Below are 12,170 nucleotides of genomic sequence, written 5' to 3' on the forward strand. Positions count from 1 at the left end.
TTAGTAGTAGTAATAACTTAACGTTTTAACTTTACTTTACGTTATTAATATAATAAGTAAAGTAACGTACTTACTTATTTATTAGTAGTCTACTACTATATATATATATATATATATATATATATATATATATATATATATAAAATGTTTAGTTTACCACATTATAAACTATACACGTAAAAGCCAATTTATTTCACTGAGACCCAATTTTTCATGTGATTAATGAGGAGTTCTTTATTATTGATACCTGATATAGTTTATACTGAGAAGACGAAGATATATTTAATTGTCGAGCACAACTAATTTCCAAGTTTACAATAAATAGAAATATTGCAAACTAAATAAAACATATCGGATAAAATAAGAGATACCATCACTGTTCTACATTTCTGTGTGACAATGCAGCGCAGCAATAACAGGTTCGATTGAAACACAGCAGTACGTAACGCTAAAGAATAAAGATCAAATCGGACGTTTATTACGCCTGCGGTTACACAGCGACGCTGCAAATATTTCGCGGTATGTATCTGAGGGATTGCTTTGTCTCGTTGTCACACGGATTCGGTCACAGCGCACTGTAGATTGCTCTGAGCATCGATCTGCTTTGATGAAAAGTCATTCTACCGAATTTTATTGGGATTTTTTTTTTGCGCAAGCGTATGTCTCGCGTTTCATTTTCGTTGCCACAACTCCATCGGGGATAAAGCCTTTCGTTCGCGTGAGCGCTCTTATAACGCTAAGGAATAATTAAATCTCCTTTGCATTTTCGAGTGGCGCGTGTCCGGGCATACAGGTACTTGTACCAGGCACGGTGCACCTACCGCATAACGATAGCGCTCGAATATATCATATAGCGCAACGGGAGTTTACTCGAATTTACACGAAGATGCGAATTTACATGAAGCACAAGTTGGCCCTTCCGCCATCGCCAGCTTCTGGCTATTTCCGCAATTGCGTCTAAATCACGATGCATTGTGACGACATAAGTTAAAACGGCAGTTGCGTTAGCATTTTTATGTAACTGACTAAACATTTATGCGTTATTATTCCATTCATATTCCGAAAGAATTGTCACCTTTCGCGGTATATGGATGAAGAAAAAGGTACTGTCGTTTGCATGTATGGTAAATGCAGCAGCGTGGCAGCACGTTCGTTCGCACTGCGTGACTTCATGATTTGTTCCGGTTGCAACGTTACTCGTTACATCGTTCAAGCTTTATTCGAGCAAGTCGTTTCTGTCAACACACGCGATATATCGCACAACATCGGGCGCATAACGATATTCACCTCGGTCGCGTGTCGACCGATCAAATTTTTGAATAGCTCTTGATCGTCGTACACGGTCGTTTTCGCTTGCGGGTGCCGCCGCGTCGCATCCCATAATTGAATCTATATCGTTCTCATACACGCTATATACGCTATATATACCCCAAGTGTCGAGAGCTGCTGTGCGAGCACTGTCAAATTCGCGTAAAACGAATTACATCGGCTGGACATTGTGTAGTGTGTTTACCATAATGTACTTTCACAGTCTATCCCGCAGCATTATAATTACATGACAATGACATCGTGGTCCGGTGTCTGAAACCTAATTTTCGCATCATACGAACACTCATATCTTTCTGTTTTATCACAAGCGTTATGTGTGACAAGTTATAATGTAAAAACTTTCATAGCGTGATCGAATTTTCCAATAAAAATATTGGAACAAAGTAAAATTTTTTTTATATAATAATGTCATCGATATTGGATGATTGATGAGATTCAAATTGCTTAAAAAATCACAGTTGATATTAAAGCTACGAATGATTAATTTTTATTAATTAAACAGTAATTATGTACTATTTAAGTAAACACACTGTATATATTTTTAAAAAAGAAATAAAAGGAGAAAATTAATTATGAGTTTATATTGTAATAAGAATTTACATTGTAATAAGAATTATGAATTTCAATTAGTCATAGTGTGGTATATCTAGACTAATAATTACTTAGGGCTTTATGGATCGAGTTTTTTTACTTACATAATGATCATTTTTGATATTTCTAATGATAATACAATACAAAAAAATTATTTATTGGAAATTGATTGGTGGTAAAAGATGGCCTTATTGAATCTCCTCCTTTATTTTGGTTTTAATGTTAAATAGCATACCTAGATAATCTGTGTAGCCACTCGAGACACACCTTTCGTGCCGCAAAGCCGCTGCAATTTCCTACAGATTTTAAAATGCAGATATGCGTGATTTGAAGTTGCTATTCATCTACTGGGAGTGCCATGGCGGATCTCCTCGAGCGTCGTCAACCACTGAGCAACCTTCAGCTGGACATTGAGTTTCGTGTTACATTACTCGCCCCATCAGGGCAGCGGAATATTTAGATGCTCCTTTGTATGTCGACTGGGAATACGATCGTTATATCAAAGTGAGTTTGCGTTGCGAGAGCGAATGGCTACGTGAGCAGGATGAAATCGCGCCTATTCGTGCCAGTCGATGACCGCGCGGATTCAGATTCAACGGTTCAAAGCCGATACTGATGAATTGTGATGGACTGTAACGTAGCGTTACATGTTTCCGTTGTCATCGAAATGACAAACGATTAATGATCGATGATCAATTGTTGATGAGCATTGTGATCGAAACAAAGCATCCAAAATGTGTGGCGCTGATCGAGTATAAAAATCCTTAGAAGTTGATTTTGGTCACTGACGTTTATGGCTTGCTGGTCGTAATATTGGATCGTAAAAAATGTAATTTCAATGTGGTACAAGGATACCGTTTTACGTTCAGACAATTGGCAGTCGCGAGTAAAAACTTAATTCCAAGTTAAGTTAGGTTGCTGCGATGGATGCTCGAGTGAGATTAGTGTTCGACTAATTAAAATTGTTTGAGCTGGAAGTATTGCTTTTTGTTTTGTGCATTTACATAAAAGATAATATTAATCTCTTCAGACTTGATTTTATTGGAATTATGTTAAATAATCTTTTTAAATTCAATTAATGTGTACTTTAATAAGTAAAATTCACATATTAAATAATTAATTGTTTTCACAATTTTGATTATTTTTCCTTCACATGCGTTATCACATTAGATGATGTCGATAGAATTAAATAATTTCAACAGATAATGTTGAAAATTTGATATACATTACAATCCGAAGTGATTAATTATTCGAATTTCCTTTTTTATCTAACTTTTTTTCAATTTAAGATAAATTGATTAATCATAATATGAGATTCACTTTTATATCACGATGGAATTGCAAGATCATAAAACAATCATTGCAAGAACAATGTTATTGTTGAATATTTCGTCCCAGCGTTCAAACGATATCGTTGACATTTAATATCCGGCGATCCTATAATACTTTTGCGAGATAGTTTGAGCGACAACGATAAAATCCCTTGCTATCTTTGATCTTTATAGGAAATAAAACAAATCGTAAAAAGAACTCCTGTGATAGAATATACTTAAAACTCAAATGTACGTAAAGATATTTGCGACATGATAGGATACATCCTTTTAAACTGGCGTAATAAATATGATCTTTGTTTCAATATGAAAAAAAATGATATTTCTTTTCATTAATCCCTATTACGGCTTTCGAAATGGATAGATCTTCTTTCATATCATTGTTCCCCTCGAGAAATAAATTTCACGCAGCTCATGCGTGACAGAATTTATTTCCAGGCAAGCGGAGGGTGCCTTACGCTGATAGGCAACGATTTAAGTCTAGATAGATAGTAGCTGCGGCAACAAGTGCCGAGAAAAATACAGGACAGTCGTATTTTTATGTCCTCTTCTTCCGGAATCGTCATTACCTCTCGTGGCGATTACAAAAGAGATATTTCCGAAGTTGCAGTGAAATAAAAAAAGAAAAGTAGTAGAATCGGAACACTTTATTCCGCGTGATAGACGAACGTGGCATGAAATATTCAGAATACAAATGGCACTCTGAACCCGATCACGAATGCGCTTCAGTTAATAAGAAAGTTCCTAAACTCTAATGCATTTAAATTGGCTCCGTCCTGCGACTTAAGCATTCAATTACGTACATCCTGCGCATCGACGATCGCCGACGTTTTCCTTGCTCGCACTTCGCGTAGCGTTGCAATTGCCACGAATCATTAGTAAGACTTTTGTTCTGTGAGATAAATTTAGATCAAAATTGAAATTGATCTTTTAAACGCACGGACATTTGTCAAGAAGTTTTTCATTTACATTTATGTAAAATTTAGATTCGATTTCTTCGATTCTGTTTATTCTAATCTTAATTTTTTAATTGAAAAAAGTGGTTTTAGTTATAGCATCAACAAATTGCTTAAAATTATTTGTATTTTATTTATGAAAATTCAATTATGAATAACATTTACTTATATTAAAATAAATTTTTCCTATAATAGTGAAAAAATATAGTTATTTGACAGTAAGCAGCTAGCGATGTCTTTATTTAATTGAATAGAATTAAGAATTCTATTCAATTAAAAATCTTCGAACTAGCTCTATGCAAAACTTTTTTATGAATTAAAATATGCACACAGAGAAACATTTGTTTTTAAAAGAAAATTTTCAAAACAATTAGAAAATTTACTTACTTTTTACTTACAGTGTCATCTGAGGTTAACATTTATAAAAGTTTTATAATTCATATAAAAGTTTTATAGTTCATATTTTGAAAATAAGCCTGTCTCGGATTATTTAAACAAACAATACTGACAACGAGTTTATGGAATTAAGATTGGAAGTCTATAAAATATTCTTGAATAGGAATTACATGTATACGTATGCTGAGTGAAGATTATATTCTAAACAGAACAGTATCTAATAGATAATTGTATCTAATAGATGTTCGAGCTTGCAAAAGGAGTGCTGTAATATGTTCAATAAGGATAGATATATGCGTTTGAGATAGAATGTAGGAAACATGAATTAAAAATATCGCTATCAATACCTTTAGTTTGGAAATTAAAAGTTTGTTTTATCGATATCGATCGAATTCGGCCTTTAAGATCCCCTTGACTTCGATCTCGGCTAAGACCTTCAAAACGGATAAAAACGATAACTTGATATGCATAAATAATCGCGAAAATAATTCTTCAACGAGAACAATTTCCTGGAACGGTATCGTCATTCATGCCAACTCGTTCCCAAAAGCTCTCTTCGGGTCTCCAAGAATCGCTCGGGATTTTAACGAGCATCGATGTATTCGTAACGATGAGATGAATGGATCGTATTTTCACAGAGGCACGAAGCGCGGGGTAAACGAATCGCCCGTAACATTTTGCATCCATGCCGGTGCCGATCGCGCCGCGAATGGGTTCCGTTGGATGGTTCAGTTCGTTTCGTGAGTCCGGTCACGCGTTCCGTTACGTGACGACTCCTCCTCTCGATGTGCCTCAGAGCTACCGTCTCTTCTATTCTCTCACGGCTTTCAACCGGCAGGTAATGAAGACATGCGACCGAGAAAAGAATCAACCCTGATCCGCGACTGATTGCCATTCGATGCTCTGCGAATAACACTAAGTAGCTGGTCATCGGTACTCTCCCATACGTCAATTGTTAATTCATCCTGCGCCTCGTTTTTATAGGAGATGTGCCAAGCGAGCGCAACCTCATTTTTCTTCATCTCGCGTTCCAGTTTCCGCATTGTTAGTGCGTTCTAACAAAAAAAACTCGAGCGATATTGATACGTTCTCAGAATAAACAAGCGCGTATTAGGAATACTATGAAATTCCTACTAAATCCTATATCATTTTAGTATCTTAGGTTGTTATCCTTAATGTTAGAATCTGTAATAGTTTACATATTATTAGTGCAATATTTATAATTTACTTATTTTTTTTAATCATTTAATGTAAGATACAATGGAGGAAATATTAGGAAATAACAGGAATAAATATTAAATATTAGAAAAATAAAAAATAATAAATATAAGATGTATTATATATGTCTTATTTGTACCTATATACTGTGGTTATATTCTTTATTTCTTAATTTTTTAATTTCTTTAATATTTAATTCTTCAACCTATATAGGCTTCTAGTTTATTGATTGTGTTCTCATATATACAGTCTAAAATAAGATTCTAATTGTTTCGTAATAATTGCTTGAAAAAGAATTATTTTCTTACATACATCGATTGTTGCGAAGAATATTACTAAGGCCTCAATAGTTTGAAGACTTAGGACACTCGTAATATAAAAGATCCGGGTTCGACTCTCGGCTGAGGTAATATTTTTCGCAATAAATTTATTTACAATTTTTCAGTACATTAACATCTTTCTAATGCCATTGAGCATTAAATTATTAAATTGCTTATCAATTTAACTTGTTATACTATAGTAGTTGCGTTTACAAATTCAAAAAATTGTTTTGGCGCGCAGTTTAAATAACTTAACTACATATTTATAATATATAAATTCATATATTATAGAAATTATTTAAAAACATTAAAAATCCAGTTTCGATCGGTGTAGGCTTCTAGTTTGTGTTGATGTGTATGTTGTATCGATTGTGTTCTCACATGTATGGTCTAAAATAAGATTCTAATTTAATACTTAATATTTATTCGTATTCCTAATATTTCTTCTGTTTATTTGATATTAAGTAATTGAATAAAAATAAGTTGAATTAAATTACAAATTTTACTAATATATACGTATATATATTAAATAAACTATTATATTGTATATTATATTTATTATATATATATATATATATATATATATATTTAGAAAAAATGTTAATTATTTATACGGCTTACTGAACAATGTTGGTATCATCCTTTAGTTTCGTGAATGGCATGAACGGTATTTCGTTGGGTCCACATCCTATGATATTAGAACTATGCATTCAACTAACCCGCAAGAGTACGTGTGTATGCGTCAGATTATCATGGTGCAACAGATATATGAGCCGGCTCTTATCTACCAGACAAGCGTATACGAAAGGTGATAAGGACTTTTCGCTCAGACCATACAGTTGATATGCATGTGGTTAACGCGAACGATACGGCTAAGGTAAAGGTACCACGATCGCATCGCGGTCGCATCCACCCCTTGGTTGTTTCTGATGATGACGGATCGCTTTTGATTACTCAGCGCGATTTACCTCATAGTCTTTCGCCCGCATTGCGCGAATATATAGCTAAAATATCGAGATAGGCGCATCTCACCGACATTCAGATAATTGCCCTTGGGTAAGTATATACATATATACAGTCCACTTTAACTAGAATAACGCTTATCGCAGTCTGACGCCGAGATATTTTCGTACTTTTTGATTGCCCTCCGCTGCATCCTCGTTTTCAACTCGGCAGCTGTCTTGAAACGTATCTCGCATCGTCTCTCTCGTTTGCTTCTTACTTCCTAGCATTTATTGCCTTCACGTCTTTTCCTCTTTTTTCTTACACATAGCTTCGGCATACCGTTTTTGCACCACTTTCCACGATGCCAGCAATTGGGAAGTGTTTTAACACTTCAATTCGACCGAGTTTTTTGAAGCCCGCTAAATGGCTTTGTTTCCGTGTGAAAAATCGTATGATCGCCCAACTCATTTCCCGCAACGCCTGTTCATGACGTTTCCTCGAACAGAGAGACGTCACGAGATCGTCACTTCAACGGGACCTACTTTTTTTTTAAGTCTTACATGCCGTCAATCGCGACAATTATTTAGCGCTGCCTATTTACTGTAGACATTATCGCAGTTAATTAAAATTCCGTCACTGTGTTTTGATACGAAGGTGGTCATTTAAATATAAGATTTAGTAACGCACGCGAGATTCTCGTTGCAAATTGCTTTTCGTATTGACGACAAGATGAGGAATGGAAGCTTTGACGTTTTGATGCGATGTCGATTTTCAAGACGATTTTTCATTTCAGTCTCTGATACATTTATAAACTCGGGATCGAGTCAAGATAAGGGTGTTAATTCATGAGTCGGCAGCCGTCAAGGTGCGGTCGATTGGGAACATTCCATTTTCCGCGAAAACAATGAGGGTTATATTTAAATGTTTCTCGTGTGCCGATAAAATCCGCCTGTCGTTGACTTTGATTGCACTATTATTCTCTCGGCATAAACGGCTACCCTCGGCGCGAGGGAAAATGGTAATGAGCGACCTTATAATCGTTCTTATCTGCAACGTATGCACGCGCGCGAGTGTGCTCACACTAGATAGATAGAATGGCAAGATGCAGAGGAAGAAGAGAATTATATCAAGAACGCGGACGGATCGAGCATGAGAATTTTAAATGCGTCGCGTTACCAGATCCTAGCATGAATGATTCATCGATTGGGAATCGATGTTCTACGGTGTTCTCGTTTCGAAAGTTTCCTTTGCGTAACACGTGGCGACCGATGACGCGTGTATATAATTGTATATTTAATGTAATACCCGCGAACAAAAGTGACATTATGCTGCAACATGGTAATCTTTTTACCATGTGGAACGTAGAATAATGTCTGACGCGTCATGACGTTTTAAAAGATTGTTACAAATTTTAGAAAACTTTTTGTTAGGAAAAATGATTTTTATGGATTTTATTAGCTTATGACGGATGGGAGAGAGAGAAGAGAGACTTACGATAGTGCACAAGCTGGGACATTGTTCTAAAAAGCACTCAGTTACGTGCTCGTCTTCGAGGAAACTACTTCCATGGTTCGTCTTTTAAGATGATCTCACTGTCGCGAAACCCCGAGAGGTCAACGGTATACTCGCGCAAGAGCTATCTAGGTTCTTGATTGATCAAGAACGTCAGAGGAGCAGCGTCTACTTCCAGAGATGAAATATGTTTGCGTTATCTCTCAAGTAATCTACTGAGAGCAGAATGACAAGACTTAATAATTACCACATTTATAATGTAATAATTGTTTATGATATAATAATTTGAAATTTAAAAATAGCAGTTTTGAAATTTTATGATTATTTAAATTTGGAGCGCCATTTTAATTTTGTCAATTAACAATCGTTGTCGAATTTTGAAAATTTATTAATTAATCTTTATAGGACAAAAAAGTTACTACAGCAACGCTGAAACAATAACATATTTTGAGGCAAGAAATATAATAAAATAATAAATTACAATATCTAAATAAATCTTGCTCAAAAAAGCTGTACTAAAAGTAAAAAAATAATCTTCACTCTCTTAAAAAAAAAGTCGATTCATATACATATGAATGCTTTTTGACAGAACACGACGCATAATAAATACTTTCTAATTCGTCACAAAGATCAAATTCAAAGAATGAATACAAAGAAATGTAATTTTGAAACGTTTAAAATGTGTAACAAATGTATTAGCTGAAAAGGGAATTATGTTAGTTTATAATCGTGATTTTGTTATGTAACCGACCTTGTCTGATTTGCGATGTCCTTATACTACTGTATAAAGCAAGAATACGAGATACTGTGTTATCGATGTTCGATCTCGTTCGATTCGTTTCTATTTCTTCTGCATGAAATACGTTTACGGAGTACATATGGATAGCATACTTGAGTGCGCGACTCATCTATCGTCATAAGTAACTGTAAACGAGTTTTCAGAAATACATGGATGTACGCCCGAGAGAAGTCAGCTCGATAATTTGGCACGTAATGGAATATCGAACAAGTTCGCAATAACAGCATGTAACGCTTTCGTCGATGCGTCGAGACAATTTCCGGTGGGTTGTCCGGAAAACATTATCCTTACGTAACCGTTAACGAGCTCACGATATAATGACAAAATTGCAGATTAAATTTATTACACGAGAATAACATGAAGTAGGCGGTGGAGCGAGCCCCACGGCGACAAATCGCTCGCTTCGGATTATTACTTTTTTTTATCATCAAGGGCGGTAATGAAATTACCGTATAGAGTAATTTTACTACGGTGTTTTCAAGTAACTAACTTTCGTGCAAATCTTTATTAAATTTTTATTATTACGAGATAATAAAAATTTTAAAAATGAACAGCGAACAAAAATATTAAATGTATTGAAACAAATGTATTACACTTGATACTTTTTTAAATAGTATTGAAATATCTAAAAAGTAGCCACGGCAATATCGCTGTGCGTACCTTAACGTCGAGATACTATTAGTGTCTCTAGACTTATAATAAATAAATGTTTCCTCCATAAAAAAAATGATGGTTAAAATAAAATAAAAATTTTTGTACTAAATAAAATGTTTTAAAATAAAAATTCTTGTATCAAACAAATATATGTTTATATTTAATAAATGTTTCTTTAGAACTGTAAACAAATATTTATTAAAATTTAATATTTTTTTTATATGGAAATAAATATAAATATAATGAATTTCATTAAAAACATTAATAATGTTAGTACTATGAAAATTACAAAACATCAATTTTGAATAAAAAAATTAAGTGTGTATAGGAATTACAAATACACTAAAATAAATGGAAATACTTTCTAATTTAAGAAGTACATGAAATGATATGCTAATGCAGAGCGATAAGAACAGGAAGTGTCGGCGAACCGTAATTTCAGGATAGTTGTAATGACCTTTGGTGTACAAGAGCACTAAAGCGTCATGAAGAATTCAAAGGAAACTGGCAGATCCTGATGCAGCTGCTTAAATCCACGCGGTAAAGGTGACCGCTCGGGTTAGCGTTATTCGAATCTAGGTACATCGTGTGTTACTTAAATTTCAGGTTTTTGCTATGGAAATTCCTACTGCAGCGCAAACACTCTTTCATCCTTTTATAATTTATCGTGTTTTTAGTGCAGTAGAGTAATGCGCGAATGTTCTTCTTTTGTGCGCGTCCAATCGTTATACTGTTTATCAGTAATTAATTAATCAGGCAGCTCTAAACCACAGAGAGCTTGTTACATTGGCTTGAATACGTTACCGACATTCGAGGTGTTTTAATGGAAAATGCTGATTACGAACTAGATCATATTACTTTAAATTACAACTGAATACGTGTAGGTCAATATGATTGCAGTGGTCAGGCCAATTACGTGAGTCTCTGGATAATTATGACCTATTGGTCGCTAGCTCGATTTAAATTGGTTTGCAATTAGTCATTGGTTTTGATTTGTAGTAATATCTCAAAATTTTTATCGTAAAATGATTCATATCATAGCATGTCAATATTTATAAATATTAACAGCGGTATTTATGTTTATAAATTAAACAGATTAGTACTTAAAATAATTTCTAAATTTTCAGTTATATGTTTTATTTCATGTGTGACGTATGTCTTAAAAAAGTGCACGACAGATATTGATAGTTCTCTTTTAATGAGTCTTACTTTTACGGTCTGCGTTTCGCTTATACTTATAAACGTTGTTTATTTTTTGCGTAAGTCATGCAATGAGTCGTATAAATCAAAATGATCTATATTTGAAACTGTATGATCAATTTAATAACAATCGCAACTATCGACCAATGTCATTTATCAAATTGCTTCTTCCAAGGTATATGTTTACGTTTCAAAACAACAAAAAGAAACGATAAAAGGAAAATCTAAAAGAAAAATAAAAAGAAGAAAAACTACTGTATGTGTATCAAATAAAAATATTTATTCGGTCAAAGAATCCGAGTCGCGTATTGAATTGAAGAAAAGCTATCTATTCAATAGCACAAGAAAGAAGTACTATAGAAGTAGATATAGTATAGTATTAGTATATAAAAGTATAGTAAAGAGTCACCGACTCTATACATACTCTATAAATCTCTTAAAAATAAGATATCTATTTTTTAGGAAACTAAACATTACAATTTATTTATATTAATAAAAATATAATTTGTTTAGATAACTAATAAAGTAAAATCTCACAATTATAATTGAACATATTATTTAATCAATTGCTGTGAACATCAATATTAATTGCCGTCAGAAAAACGAATGGTGAGTACGAGTCACAAATTATTCAATGTGATTCTATGAACGTGTTTCTCTTCATAAAGTTTATTACGTAATCAAATAGCAGAAATGATCAATTAAATGTAGCCTTTCAGTTTATCGACGCGTTGCGTCGTTAAGATTGTTATGAAAGAAAACGGTACTACGTAATGACTCTTAATGACGACTTTAATTAGTGCTGCAGAAAATACTTAGGGAGCGAGCTCGCCACGTGTAACTTAAAACCTAAAACAATGGATGTTAAACGTCTCCACAGAGTTTTATGGTTGACTTCAACCTAATGTACCACACTTCG

The 12,170-nt window shown here is 34.0% G+C and overlaps 1 protein-coding gene across 1 annotated transcript in view; it reads right to left on the bottom strand.

Moving 5' to 3' along the window:
- Nucleotides 1-5,646, bottom strand: part of LOC105625784 (A disintegrin and metalloproteinase with thrombospondin motifs 6-like) — a 44,274-nt gene extending 38,628 nt beyond the window's left edge. The window contains exon 1 of the mRNA XM_012207102.1: nt 5,476-5,646. Coding sequence (XP_012062492.1) covers nt 5,476-5,646 — 171 coding nt within the window. The remainder of the gene's footprint in view (nt 1-5,475) is intronic.
- Between the last annotated feature and the right edge of the window lie 6,524 nt (nt 5,647-12,170).

The sequence above is a fragment of the Atta cephalotes genome (genome assembly GCF_000143395.1).
Source record: "Atta cephalotes unplaced genomic scaffold scaffold00003, whole genome shotgun sequence".
Taxonomy (NCBI): Eukaryota; Metazoa; Arthropoda; class Insecta; order Hymenoptera; family Formicidae; genus Atta; species Atta cephalotes.